The sequence below is a fragment of the Lytechinus pictus genome, chromosome 2 (genome assembly GCF_037042905.1).
Source record: "Lytechinus pictus isolate F3 Inbred chromosome 2, Lp3.0, whole genome shotgun sequence".
In the NCBI taxonomy this organism is placed as follows: Eukaryota; Metazoa; Echinodermata; class Echinoidea; order Temnopleuroida; family Toxopneustidae; genus Lytechinus; species Lytechinus pictus.
The window spans coordinates 38368925-38384795 of record NC_087246.1 but is presented as its reverse complement, the minus strand read 5'-3'; the positions used below and the strand labels follow the sequence as shown (position 1 = coordinate 38384795).

General features: G+C 34.9%; 1 protein-coding gene across 2 annotated transcripts in view; it reads left to right on the top strand.

The window, feature by feature from the left end:
• The window catches only part of LOC129254266 (GPI ethanolamine phosphate transferase 1-like), a 59242-nt gene extending 49479 nt beyond the window's left edge, over positions 1-9763 (top strand). Inside the window, exons 19-20 of one of the 2 annotated variants that reach the window (XM_064115714.1) lie at positions 383-499; positions 9338-9763. In XM_064115714.1, coding sequence (XP_063971784.1) covers positions 383-499; positions 9338-9347 — 127 coding nt within the window. In that variant the 3' untranslated portion in view covers positions 9348-9763. Of the gene's footprint in view, positions 1-382; positions 3414-9337 lie in introns of those variants that run through there. The other variant, XM_064115715.1, reaches the window with a different exon arrangement.
• Positions 9764-15871: the final 6108 nt, after the last annotated feature.

The following is a 15871-nucleotide window of genomic DNA, read 5'->3' as shown; positions in this document are numbered from 1 at the left end:
AAGTAAGATATATTTGTCTAATTTTTGCATTGGTTTCGGACCTTAACATATAAAGAGGAACAGATGTAATTGCCTCATTATTTTATTAATTTTTTGTTTAAATATTCTTTTCATCCTCCCCCTCTTCCTCCTCCTTTTCCTCCTCCTCCTTCTCTTCCTCTTCCTCCCCCTACTTTCTTCCTTCTTTTTCCTCCTCCTCCTCTTCCTCCTCCTCCTTCTTCCTCTTCTTCTTCTCCTCCTTCTTCCTTGTTTTTCCTTCTTCGTCCTCTTCTTCTGCTTCTTCTTCTTCTTCTCTTTGTCCTTCCTTCTTCTCTTTTTCATTGCCCCCTCTCTTTCTCTACCTTTCCCCTTTCTCTGTCTTTCTTCTCCATTCTCCTACTAGTATAAGTCACTATGTAATAGTGATGTCTATGATTCTCTTCATCATGCTACTCCTGCTCCTAGCCAGGCTCATCACTACATTGTCATGGAAACGATCTTCCAAGAAACATCACACCAGGTGAATGACAAACATCCTCAATGAAATGTATTCTAGTTCAGAAACATTTGATGCTGCAAGAGCGCTGCTGTAAATCATGGAAATCCAAATATTTCATGCAACTGTAGTCTATCATTCAGACTAGGGTGCTACGATTGTTTAATTCCAAGCTTAGAGTTAAGGTTTGGTGTATTGTCGAGTCAAAGTTTGACTCGAAGCTTGAAACATCTGCTATTACAAACTAGACATTTTGCAATTTTCCTTATTTATGTTATGTTACTATCACTGAAATTACTCTTCGGGTATATTGCAATATCACAAGCAAGGGAAATGTGTGTAATCACAAGATATTGTGTACGTTATGTTCCTACCTGATAGTAATTTGATTGTTTTCACATAAAATATTATTTATGTTTTGTCCTTTCAGAAGTGCCAGTAATAGCTTAGTATATACATTTTTTTGATATGTGATGCTAAGCTCTCGATTAGTGGTACCTCATGCTCAGTTATTGACAGTCTAGTACTTAAGTTGAGATGTTAGGTATATTCTGGTGGCAATTCTGTTTTGTTGATGCAGGAAAAGTTTCAAACTGGTTTTGGAACTTCTGGAAATTATTCTAGTTTAAAGGAGAATGAAACTCTTGGAGCAAGTTAGCTTTTGTGAAAGCAGAAAAATAAAAGAATAAGATCAACAAAAGTTTGAGTAAAATAGGACTAGCAATAGAAGAGTTATGAGCATTTGAATGTCGAGATCACTAATGCTATGGAGATCCTCCCATTGGCAATGCGACCAAGATCTATGATGTCACAGATGAACAACTCTCCCCTTTTGGACACTGAAAATATACCACAAAACATCTCTTTTTGCTCATTCTAATCATATGACAAACGATTCATCAATGATATAATGTTGTGAAACCTCTGTACTTGTCCTCTCATAAAGAGAACACCTCACCTTGTGATAGACTATAAAAATGAGAATATAAGTGAAATAAGTACTAAAGTAATGAGGGAGTTGTACGTGTGTGACATCACAGATCTTGGTCGCATTGCCAATGGGAGGATCTACATGGCATTAGTGATCTCAATATTCAAATGCTCATAACTTTCTTATTATTCATTCAATCTTCCTCAAACTTTCAACAATATGTTTCTTTGATTTTTCTCTTTGATATGGATTCAGCTGGTTTCAAGGGTTTCATTCTCCTTTAAGGAACACTACTTGATAAAGACCAAAAAACCTGAAGGAAATATATTTCAATTATTTAGTTATAGAAAATAGTTACTTGTCAAAAAAGATGTATTCTAATGTATGTGTTTGCCTGTATGTTTTTCAGTCAAGATGTCTTGTGAAAAAAATTATGGTACAACAGCTTATATATTCATGATACATCATTTACAATACATTCCAGTTAAAACTCTTTCGGCATTGTACCGTGATTAACCAAAGCACAATGTAATGTTATTATAACAAAAAGACTCTGAATCCCAGAGTAATGGAGACTAGTGACTGGAATAAGTCTTTCATTTGTATTGATTTGGCTTTCAACAGTATTTATACCAAGCATATGTGCAGTGGTTAAAAGTTGTGCTCTAGGTGGTTAAAGTTTTTATTTCTGTTGTATTTGTTTAGTAATTTATCCACCCACCCATCTTTCCTTATATCACTTTTCATTTACTAAAATGTCAAGTTACTAGTAATAGATTGCAACTTGTATTGCATTTCGTAATTAAATCTAATAAGTCAATTCAGTATGGTAGTATGGTGCTGATCATGTTATAATTCATTGTTAATTCAATTATGATAAATAGCAATAAAAATACATGATGATGAAAATGTGTAGACCTGATAAATATTTTTCAAGCATTTGTCCTTTTGATAATATTACCATGCTAGCTTACATTCAAGAATGTTAGCCTATCATATATATATATAAAGTTTATGATACGGAATGTGGAAGCATTAGTGAAATAGTATCTTCATTTATTTGTCCGAATATGATCTATGTACCTTAAGTTTATTGACACCTCAAGAAGTCCAGATTTCTAAAGAGCTTCATTGTCAGTAAAGGGGAGGGGGAGGGTAGTAAAATGTAAGAGAGGACAACTTCTGCGTCATCTATCAGTAATAAGTGAATTCTCCTGTTCAAAATAACCTGTTATTTTTTTTATCACACCTTAGCTTATGAATGCAGAAAGAAATAAGGAATTAATCCGTGATGTATTCAAAATATTGTTTATATGCAAAGAGATACAATATATCCTGGATTCAATTGAAATGTGAGTAAAGGTATATTTTTAGGTCTTGTAAAGATGGGTTTCCAAGAAATAAAGTTTCTCTTTGTCATCTTGAACCTCATTGTATAGTTGATTGATTAGAGGTTTTTAAAGACTTTGGGGTTTTATATGATTTTAGTCAATTGAAAGACTGAAAGCATGTAACAATTGGCTGCTGTTAGTGTGGTGCAGATAGTCTGATGTATAGGGGATTGTTACAATGGCTAGAGCCATTACAATAACCACAAATCACTTTGAATTGTTGATTTGTTTTTTTTTTGTTGACAAGGAGGGGAAAGACTCTCAATGACAATAACTCCTTTCTTACCTCAATAATATCATAAGTATCATTCAGTGGTGTTTGTTTTCCACATGAAGTCGAAGTTATTGTCAATTTATACAAGATTTCTGAAAAAAAAGTTAGCTTTTGAAATTGACTGAATGATAAATTGGACATTGGGTAATGAGATAGTAGTTCCATCAGGTTTGTAACCTACTATTTCAGTCTCATCACCTTGGAGAGAGAATGTATTTACATATTCCAATGTGCCTTATATCATGAATTGCTTCTGTCAGTTTAAGTTATGACCAAGAATTTTAAATGTGATGAAATTCTTGGCATCGTGTTGTACGATTAAATAGCATTTTTTATATTCCAGACATTGTTTTTGCTTGGGTTCGTAACTTCGTATTTGGTTTCATGGATTTCTGCTTGATCTGTACAGTTGCCCTGCACTGGAGAAATATGTAAAGAGCTCCATCTTGTGTTCAAACTAGATTAGTTTGGTGAAATACATGAATCTAAAATGACGCTTGTGGATACAGTGTGGAAGACAGTAAAAAGTGCGAGATGGGGGGGGGGGGGGGGGAGCGAGATAGACAGGAATAGAGAGAGTGAGATAGATAAGAGGAGGGGGGGGGGGGTAATTACGTATCAGAATCAATTTTTATATGTAATAGTAGTAATTTTCAAAGGAAGGTTTAATAGAAACACCATAGTCGATAGTCAATACTCTTGAACTCCATGGGATGATTGAAAAGACTTTTAAAGTATTGGACATCTTTTGTTTTCTGTAGCTGATTGACTCTATGCAGAAAAAAATTATCTTCATTACTAGTATCTTCTCGTGTACATGCAGTTCTCTTCATTATTATAGCATTTTAAAACAAACGGGGGTAAACAGCAGTCGCCTATGTGTTGACTGAAAAATCTCGGTTTGTGAAGATATTGCTGGAGAATAGTTCCCCCAATATACAGTGCGTCCCAGAAAAAACGAAACCGAGATTAAGCGATGATTTATCATAACTTAATCACAAATACAATAGACAAATGGCCTACCAATGTAAAGCTTAGAATCTCCTCTTTCATCTGATATTACTTAGATTATTCCCCATTCACGCATGAGTGAGCAAAAACAATTTGAAGAAAGGATAACAAAAACTCATTTGGCGGTGGGGGGTATCTGAATTTCATAAAGAAAATCACATGCCTAAAAAGTTCAATATCTGCTCTTTTATTTGATACCTTAATCACAAAAAATGGTTAAGAAGTGAAAAAGTTATGTACCCTCGAAACAATGCTTGTATTTCCATAATTTCATTAAATAAACGTGTTTTCACCGGTTTCCCACAGAAGCTATCGCATGGTTAACAAAAGACTTAATGCATGGCTGATCGTCAACTAAACGGAGTGTCAAGTGAGTTTGAACGCTAGCCTGTAAAACCTCTTAATTTTATGAAATTATTGAAATTTAAGCCTTATTTCAAATAACCAGAACTTTGTTATTTCTTGACCATTTTCTGTAATTGAGGTATCAAATTAAAGAGCAGATATTGAACATTTTAAAAATGTGGTTTTCTTTTTGAAACCCAGATACAGCCCGCCAAATGACTTTTTGGTATCCCCTCTTCAAATTGTTTTTGCTCACTCATGCGTGAATGAGAAATAATTTTAGTCATTTCAGATGAAAGAGGAGATTCTAAGCTTTACAATGGTAGGTCATTTGTCTATTGTATTTGTGATTAAGTTATGATAAATCATCGATAAATCTCGGTTTCGTTTTTTGTGGGACGCACTGTATATGTTGATTATAATCATTATTTTACTATAGCCTATTATTAGAAAGCTTTATAAGCACTAATGAATATTTGAAATGTTCAAATCTGAGATGCTGTGATGTAGCAAACGTGCTCTTCTGTCCAAATTACCATGGGTGTCTTATATTCTTCAAATTACTTTATGTTTGCATTTAAGTGATGTTTTTTTTTTCTTCTTCCTCCCAATACACTGCCATTATAATGACTCCTAGTTTTTTTGTTGTTAAGGTTTGTGCTTCTAAGTGCACGTAAGCATAAAGTCTTCCCCCTTAAAGACCTAGTCCGGAGCTAAAAGTGAAATTTGAAATAGGAAAAATATAACATACATAGTACACAAATGTAAGTTTGTGCATATTCACTGCTAAACAACTGAGTAATTTGCTTAAGAAAAACCCAACTCGACAATAGGATTTCTTGTGCTTTCACCGGCCTCAAGACCGTGACGTCATGTCGTGTTCCGTAGGTTTTACACAGAAAAACTGGGTGATTTTTTCTGCTTTTCAGATTACGATAAGAAAAAAATTGCAGACGAATGTGGTATTTACAATTATTCATTGCTCTAATAGATGGAAACCTACAATTCTTCACAAAGTTATTGTGATTTCTGTGTTTGGCTCTTATTGGGCCTAATACCTTGGTCACATTTGCTCTACGGCGGCCGTACGGCGAGTCGAAAACAGCCGTTTTATTAATTCTAATGCAAACCACCTATATATAGTTGGAACAAAAAATGTTAAAACGGCTGTTTTTGACTCGCCGTACGGCCGCCGTAGAGCAAATGTGACCAAGGTATTAATTGCTATGTCAAGAAAAGTTGTTACACTTAATCTGAATGCAAATACAATTGGAAAGCTGCGCCAAATAAGCGAGAAATAAAATATGCCAAAAAGTAGTCAAAATTTGTAGATTTCATCCATTGAACTTACAGTAAAATATATTTATGATATCTGTATGTGATAGAATTAAAAAATAATGCCTAATCTAAAATGCAGAAAAATTCTCCAAGTATTTCTGTGAACAAACTTATGGAATCACAACGCTTTTAACACAAAATGACGTCGCGATCTTGAGGCCGGTAAAATGCACTAGCAGCAAGCCTATTTTCGAGCCTGATAATTGGAGCTATTCTTCAGCACGATACTCAAAAAGCGGTGAAAATGCACAAAGCTTTTGATTGGTATATAATTTGTCAATTTCACTTTTGGGTCCGGTCTGGGTCTTTAAAGGGGAAATTCACCCTGACAAAAAGTTTATTGTTAAAATAGCAGAAAAAATAATGAAAAAATATTGCTGAAGGTTTAATAAAAATCCATCAAAGAATAAAAAAAAAAGTTTTTAGAATTTTAATTATTTGATTTGTGACGTCATATGCGAGCAGATTTTCTACATATCGTGTGGTAAAAAAAAATAAATGAAATGTCATTTTCTCAGAAAATTGAAAATGGATTTTACTGTACCTTCAGTATATCTATAGACAAACCATTTCACACCCGTTCCGAAAAAGAAAACAAAAATAAGTCATTATACGAACCGTTTAAAATTATTTTTTTTGCATTTTCCATTACACAACATAATGGGGCAGCTGCTCGTTTATGACGTTACAAATCCAAAACTCAAAATTGTAATAACTTTCTTAATCTTTAATTGATTTTTCTTAAACCTTCACCAATATTTTTTTTAATTATTATTTCTGCTATTTTTACGACAAATTTTTATTCAGGGTGAACTTCCCCTTTAAGTTATGACCCATTCGGATTGTAGGTTATTATAATTTCCTCCAGACGCTTTTTTTTTTACTTTCCTTTTCGAACAATTTGATTTCTTTATTTTGGGGTCAGTGGATAATAACACATCGCGTCCACAGAAGGCCGAATCTGTTCTCTTATCTCCATTTTAAGATATCACCGACCTTACTTTCACTTTCTCTTCTACTTGAGGAAAGGCAGAGGTCCCGGGGGGGCCACTTACATTGACGAGTGGATACCATGCGCGACCAAAAAAACACGTAAAAGGGATGTCCTTTTCACGATAGGGCACGTTACGTACGTAACGTGATAAGGGTGTCAAAAACACAAAAATAATGAAAAAAGGGTGTCTATTTCGCTAGGAAAATTACGTGTTTAGGGTCGAATTTGCGGGAATGATAAAACAAAATTGAAATGATTTATAAAGGATGTCCATTTTGCCCCAACACTTCGTGTTTAGAGTCCGATTTGCGCGAGGTGTAGAAGGTGGGGTCGTACTAAACCAAATAAGGTAAAGCCGACGACCGAAGGACCCGGTAACAATAAAACATTCATGTACTTGTTTAGGGGTTCATTTCAGGGAATATTTGCCAAGAGTATCGTTTTGTTTCCAATACTTGTTAAGGGTAGGGTTTCACATGCCAATACTTGTTAAGGGGTGCATTTCCAGAATATGGAAATTACGTGTTTAGGGTGCTTTTCGAGACCCCATGGTCGCGCATGGTATCCACTTGTGAATGGAAGTGGCCCCCCCGGGGCAGAGGTGCAGGTTGAAAGAACATAAATTCAATCCCCTCCCTACCCCTCTTAAAAGTAATTATTTGTTATTAGTTTGTTTCTATTTTAAATAAAAAAAATATATTCTCAATTTTATTTAAGTTTATTTTTATTTTCATTTATTATCATTATTACTATTATTCAATTGCTATCATTATTGTTATTTTATTAATTTTTTTTTTTGGGGGGGAGGTGTGAAATGAACGTCCTGGCATTCGATACAATTTACCGAGACACCTGATATTTCCGAGAGTAATAGTTGTGTAACAGACAACACGAATTTTAACCAGCTTTAGTGTGTAATTATTTATTGTCTAAGCTAACACTTTGATCTTTCACGTCCACCGGTTAAACCACATTGGTTTCTCAACTGTTATTCCCAGCATCGTTTTAGACAGACTAGGAGGGGAGGGGGGGGGGGTAATAGGATCAGATGGGATAGTGGCGGTATATCGGAGACGATACCAGACAAACAAGCAAATTAAACAATATTGACAACAAAAAAACAATCGCAAAAATATAGACGAGGGTCAGCAAAAATGGTAATAAATTTTCTTATCAAATTTGGTATTCTTTACAATATGAGGTGGCCCTTTCGAGGGCTCCGGTGCGAGGATAATAACATGAGAGAAAAATAAAAACTAAAGAAGGGCAAGCAAATGACACGCCCCCCCCCCCGCCCCCGCCCCAGCCAACACCGCCACTGGCGAGGGGTTTTTCCCATACCCTGGGAAACAGATTAAAAGGATTTGTCATGGGGAGACAGAAATATTCAGGTTGCTTGTAATACAGGGTGGCTTTTTGATCTTGGTGGAGCCGTGAGTGGTTTAGATTTTTTGATGATTAATTAATACCAGCTCAGAGATGTACGTCTAAAGGCTCGCAAGTGTCGCCATTCATTCTTTCGAACTTCCATTAAATAAGAGAACATGTTCTTGGCTCCTGTACAAGTCAATGAGTAGTGCACATGGGCGTTGGCAGGGAGGGGAGGGGGGCTAACATGCCCCCTTTTCGTAGATTCAGGTTTCAATGCCACTCATCCATAATTATATTGCGATGATTTGCACATCCGCAAAAATGTATATAAACAATGTAATTGTAATTTCATAGTTGGTGTAAATTAGTAGTAAATACTTTTAGCCATGTAATAATGATCACTATAATATTCAAATTAACGAGACAGTAAACTTTTTAGATATTCTAACGTCTCTACCCCAAGTCGGCTTGAAATAGACTCATTCTTAACTGATTGCTCATGCACACGATGCTTGGTGTTAGTATTACTGACTGATGAGACAAAATGAGGTCTGATCAGTTGTACCTATTTCTATATATGGAACACAAGTTTCAAATATACCAACGAAAAATAGTATTTTATGATGATATAAGACGATATGAGGGATGGGTATCTATGCATCGAAATGTGATTGCAGTTCTGTAGATCAGTTTTATTTATTTCAGTCGATGAACTGCACTTACTGAATCAGTGTGGCTCTGATATTAATATAACCCTGAAGTCAAACTTCATTGGAGAAAATTCGGTCTTGACAATTCCTATTTTTGAAACCCATCTGAATCTGAAACACATATTCAGTTGAGACACATAAACCAGTGACCATTGTAACTTTTTCACTGTCCATGTTTAATTTTTAATTATGCATGGACGTATATCATGTTAAAATAAACAAATTTCAACCAACGAACAATTTATAAAACCTATGATCCTGATGATAGTCATGATTTCCAAGTCTTTGGTTTTGCTGTTTGCTCAAAAATACTGATCAATGCACTCATTATTCATAAGAAATCGGATAAGTTCCCAGATGCAATAGGCGTATATGATCAGATAAAAAGCCACTGGAACCAAAATTACATCTAAAATAGCGAAAATCAAATAACTGGTTTGTACTGCTTGCATTCTTCACCAGTCCATCACAATTGTTTTTTTTTTTAAACAAAACAGTTGTGTATGAACTCTTCGGAAACTCCTCCAAAGTGGTTTCTATTGACAGATTGACGAGAAGAGTGTGGGGCCTCGATAACGGTATATTCTTTTCTAGTGCTGTGACCGTTTCAAGGTAATTAATTTGTTATTTGTAGATAATCTCTCATTACCACCGATCATTATTAGAATGACCAGTGTCTCTGGCTGTATTTAACCTTTATTATGATAGCCCACGTGCTGCTTGTTGCTCCCCCCATACACCTGTCATATATAGTTAGCACCCAATCGGATCAGAATAGATCACTTGCCCTCCTGTATCTATTTTCTACTTCCTTTGTCTATTTTAGATTTCTTTCTCGAGAACTCTGTCACCATCCCTTAATACAATCTAGGGAATAACATTCCCACTGTGGTTTCATTCATTTAGCTTTAGTACCTTGCTTTAAAAAAAAAAAAAAACTCTAGAGTCTTTAAGATGTCAATGTCACGTTCTGTCTCAAATTATTCCACATGTTATAAGTTTCTCAATCACCTTTGGAAAATAAATGACATCTATCTTTGTTTATAAAGCAAATGATATTCCTAAAGATAAAGGTTTAAAAATAATCACAAAGAACGAATTATTATCTACAATTTCACCTCAGAAATAAAAAATTACACTCATCTCACTGATTCAGCTTATTTCACCATCAGTATATTAAGATAAACGTCGTTACTGAGCGTGACGGGGGGGGGGGGGGAATTAAAAAAACGCGTCGAGCAATTACACTGACTATAAGAACAAGTTTTTAAAGGTCAAGTCCACCCTATACCATGTTCATTACAAAAATTCAGAGAAGTAGAGAAAATTCAGTCAAGCCTATAGTATTGAAAGTTTCAACAAAATCAGATATGAAATGACAAAGTTTCAAATTTTGATTATTTTTATGAAATAGTTACTGTATAGGCCTATGCATATTAAGGTCAGTATGGACATGAGGTAGCCGATGATGCCACAACCTCAGATGTTTTCGTGTATTTATTAGATGAAATTTCATTTATTGCTGTATAGATAATTAAGGCCCATGCACATACTGAATTGCATAAATGGAACTACAAATGTAACAACTTTCTCGTTTTACATTCGATTTCGATGAAATCTTCCTTGTTAAACTTTTAGCGATCTCTCTTTGTATTTATTCAAATAAATTTTCCACGGGGTAGACTTGACCTTTAATTAGTAAGTGAAAATGGAGTAATTTTAAGGCCCCTTCACAGGAAAAATCGCAAAAAGGAAGTGGATTTACCGCATCATTAAGAAATTTCCTTCTATTTCCCCCATTATTGTGTCCGAACAAGTACTTTGATTTTTTTTTCTATTATTTCAAAACGATCTACGTATCCATGGAAATAGTAATTGATGTAATTGATGGGAATCACTGATGCACAATTGATAAGGACCGTAAAATTGTGGTTACCGAATGAAAGTTCGGACTTGAGAAGGAAATTTGTGTTGATCAATAATTTCTGTAAGACAAAGATTTCCTTCTGGCCTGAGCGTAACAGGTGTCTTGCCCATGCTTGTTATTTCATTTTTTAAAATAACTATTACTTCCCGCCTCCTGTCACGAGGCTTGACAGGCCAAAAGTTTTCAAAGTTTGTTTTGACATGGACGATCAAAAATGTAGTCTGGAAATCACGAACAAAGAAAGCATATATAGGATTGAAGCCACTTGCTTGCTTTCGACTCCGACTCGGTCGTTGGCCCTCATTAATCAATTTGCTATGTATTAGCAGAAATGAGGTAATTTGACGTCACAGCTTACAGGTGAATCATGGTGCTTTGTCCGAAACTATTTTAGATGAACGGTGTATAAGATACCTTGTAAACCGCAAACATGTTCGCTTCGCTTTGATGATACTTTGATGGTTTGGGGGAGGAAAAGGGTTATAGTGAGGACTGACCCACGCAGTCGACTGTGCCAAGTCGAAAATAGTGAGGGTGAGTTTGTGTTACGTGTTGAGAATTTGGCGCGAAGGTTCAGACATCAGCTGTGACACCTTCATGAAGAAAGATTTTATATGTCGTCTGTTCGTCTGGGTATTCTTTGTCCACTATCCCCGTCGCACATTCCCTTAATTAGGGGCGTATCTACCCCAAATAAAGGGAGGGGCAATTTGAAAATGAAATAAATCCCCATTCATGGTCAAGACCACCATATTAACATTTTGATATTATTAAAAAGAGAAAATATAAAAAAAAAAACATAACTGTAAACCGTTTCACGAAAATCTGATATCAAATAAGAAAGTTATGACATAAAAAAATGATTTATTTCACAAAACAGTGATTTGCTTTAACAAACACAGGTGGTATAATGATTAATTGATTGATTGATTGCATTTATTCTTTTTCATTCCAAAATTTAACAAAAGTTACAATGTAAAGCAAAACACAAAAAATATAATATACAGAAATTAAAAAAGGGAACCCACTGGAAAGCAAAGCTTGTTAGTATGGGTTCCCTGCAATAAATAGTTAAAGTACATCTTTGATCAATGAAATTCAAATCGAAAATTAAAAAGGTTTGTACAATGAAAAAGAATACTAGTGGGGTCAAGCTTTTTATGCCTACTCACTATGTTACAATTAACAAAAAAATATTATATCATACCCCTGCTGTATAAAAACAAACAAACCCTGAGTTCAGGAGTGTGTGAACAGACAATCACTTTGAGAAGACAGGACGAAAACTAAAAACAAAACAAAAACAAAAAAGGAACACACACACAAACAAAAACAAAACAGGACAGAGCAGGACAAGACAGCGAAAAAGAAAAGGAAAAGAAACAAAACAAAACACACACACTACAAACATAGACAAACAGGAAGATTAGAAAAACAATAGAACTAGACATTAAGGTGATAGGAAGAGAGAGAGAGGAAAAAGAAATGTGAGAGGAGAGGGGGAAGAGAAGAAGGAAGAAAATAAGAAGGGAAGAAGAACAAAAGAGGTGGTAGCTGCTTACACAGAAACGTTTGAGTTCTGGGGTTTATACCCAAGGATAAGAATTTTCTTTAACCCTCTACTGAAACTTAAATGTGTTAGTTTGTTACGTAATGATTCTATAAGGGAGTTCCAAAGTTTGATACCTGTAAAAATAAATGTTTTATTCCAAAGGATGGTTCTAGCTCTTGGTGGATGAAAGAGCCCGGCGGACCTAGTAGGATAATGATGAATGTCGACATTTTTTAGTAAACATGGAATAACAAATATTTGGAAGTTCATTTTTATCTAAACTATACATGAGTTTTCCGAGATTGTATCGATACAAGTCACCAATCTTCAAAATGATCCTGATAACATCACTCACTTATTTCTTTGTATTTGAAAAAAAAATGATTTTTTTTTTCTCCTGTTTGAGATAACATTAACTGTTTCATTTCTAGAAGATGCACTTTTGTAATTACTGTAACTTGTATTTCGATCAAGAGCTTTTATCTACAAAAAAATAATATTTGTAATTATAAATAATGATTAGTACACCATAGCAGAAAGTGTTTCGATTACATGTATTTTATTGATATGCCTGTTCGAAATTTATTTGTAATCTTTCACATCATTAATTTGTTGGGATGGATGGATTAGTATAAAGATATTTAGTGACATTTCATTCGTTATATTTTACAAGGACAGCTTTATAGATTTTTTTTTCACTTCTTTCTGATTCTTTAGGCATTGGCAAATTCCATATCATCATATTCATTGTCTTAAATATCCTTAGAGATTATGTATGTATGCCACTGTGTGTGTGTGTTTCTGTGAGGGAGGGTTACTGTCTTACTGAGCAAAGATTTCAACCCCTCCCATTTTTGTCTCGCCTGTATAGCTGAGCGAGACCATAGGCGCCGCTTTTCCGACGACGGCGGCGGCGTCGTCAACATCAAATGTTAACCCAAGTTTAAGTTTTTGAAATGTCATCATAACTTAGAAAGTACATGGACCTAGTTCATGAAACCTGGACATAATGGTAAGCAAGTATTACTAAATATCCTTCCTGAGTTTGAGGTCACATGAACAAGGTCAAAGGTCACTTAGGGTCAATGAACTTAGACCATGTTGGGGAATCAATATCAAAATATTAACCGAAGGTTAAGTTTGTGAAATTCAATTCAAATAAACATTTGTTTTCTTCCATTTCATTACATTTTTCTTAAACATCAATTCATACAAAAATCAATTTGTTATGTCGTAATAACTTAGAAAGTATATAGACCTAGTTCATAAATCTTAGACATAAGGGTAATCAAGTATCACTGAACATTCTGTGCAAGTTTAAGGTCACATGATCAGGGTCAAAGGTCATTTAGGGTCAATGAACTTTGGCCATGTTGAGGGTATTTATAGAATTGTCATAATAACTCTGAAAATTTATGGATCTAGTTCATGCACCTTGGACCCTTGGACATAAGAGCAATCAAGTATCACTGAAAATCCTGTATGAGTTTCAGGTCACATGGCCAAGGTCAAAGGTCATTTAAGGTCAAATATTGGAGGTATGTGTTGAATTGCCATCATAACTTTGAATTTTTTGTGGATCTAGTTCATGAAACATGGACATACATGTGGGGTAATCAAGTATCACTGACTGTTTTGCACGAGTCTTAATTCACATGATCAAGGTCAAAGGTTATTAAGGGTCAATGGACATAGTATTTTATATTAATAATATATGAATGGTGCTTTTTGTGAATAATTCAAAGTCAGCACTGTTGCTATATTGAATCGCGTAATGCAGGCGAGACAGCCAGAGGCATTCTACTTGTTCCATGTGAGTTGTTGATGAATTCAACACTGCATGTTCAAGGAGAAATTTACCCTGACGAAAAGTACATAAACACAGTAAATGACAACGAAGGTTTGAGGAAAATCCATGAAATATTAGAATTTTATATGTTTATTTGTGACGCCATATGCGAGCAGCTTCTAAAAAAATCAATGAAATGTAATTTTCTCAAAAAATGAAAATGGTTTTTATTGTACCTTCAGTTTATCAACAAACATTTCATTTCACGCAAGTTCCTGAAAGAAAAAAAATCAGTCATTATGAATCACTAAAATCATTTGAAACGTTTGAAATGCATTTTATAATTATTACATATGGGGCAGCTGCTCTTTTATATGAGATCAGAAATCAAGAACTTGAAATTCTAATTACTACTTAGTCTTTGATGGATTTCTCTCAAAACTTCAATAGTTTTTATTATTTGTAGGGTATTTTTACAACAAACTTTTCGAAAGGGTGAACTTCCCCCTTTGACTTGATCAAGCCTGGTTTTATGCATTAAGCTGAGACATGGGCTAAAAATTATCAAATTTCTAGATTATTTTCGAACAATTAAGATAATGGCCCAAACAATGACTCAAATTCATCCGAACACCACCCACTCCCTCTTCGCACGATTCAAATTGAACTAAACTGACTTTACCGTCCTAGCAATGCGAGGGCGTTCTTATTATTATGCAGGGAATTTTCCGGATGCGATCGTGAAGGCCACCGGGGAATTACGTGTAAACCTTCCTGAACAGTGTAACCGTCGTTGCCGTTATATCTTAACGGGTACAGGAAATATACAGTGACAAATGATCATGCCCTTAGTGATTAATTAAACGCTTCTTGTTTTCATGTTAATGACACGATTTGTAATGTGACATAAAACAGATTACGCTCACACGGTAAACACTCCTTGAAAAGACCGTTCAGCAAAGTTAATGTGTCGAGCTGAAGCCCCATTGTCATAGAAAAAATAGAATAAAATGCATTTTTGATTTTTTTTTATTCTAAAAAATAAAAAAGCAAACATACTGTGTTTCTGTCGGGAAGAAAATCTCACATGATCGTAATGATTCAATGAGATTTATTTCGACATTGCCCCTTTCAACACGTGGGGAAATGGTTAACGTCACATAAAGTTGTTCTCATGATTTCAAAGTAAAAGCTGTGTTACTTATTGCAGCGGTATCAGTGGTTAATAGTATGTGAATTTACCCGTCGTGAGTGTACAGAACCATTTCACAATGTGAAATGGTTTTCTATACTCACGACGGGTAAAACAAAAAGATGTGATGGTAGTTTGCATAGTTTCTGACAGCAAACTAAAGATACTTTGTTCCCATCTTATCACAATATTTTTCTTAGCCTGTATACTCCTAATCGTGATATTTAGGGTGCAAAAATGAGTTAACGCCATAAATGATAAGGTAGTATGTGTATGCCTGGATACATATACATATGAACATGAATACTGGTATATAGTGGAGACCTCACGGGTCCGTCGGCAAAGCGGCCATCCCAACAGGAAATGTGAATTTCATCTAATTTTGATTGCCAGATAATTTCACAAATTTGCATCGTTTATTCTTGTTCTTACCTATTCTGCCACGAGAAGAAGTGTCTTCTTAAAATCATCTCCTTTCATTATTCTGGATTAAGGACAATTTTCTCCTTTTTTTCTCCCTTTTCGACATTTCAGAAAGTATCTTGACTAGTCCTTACCCCTAAATATCCCA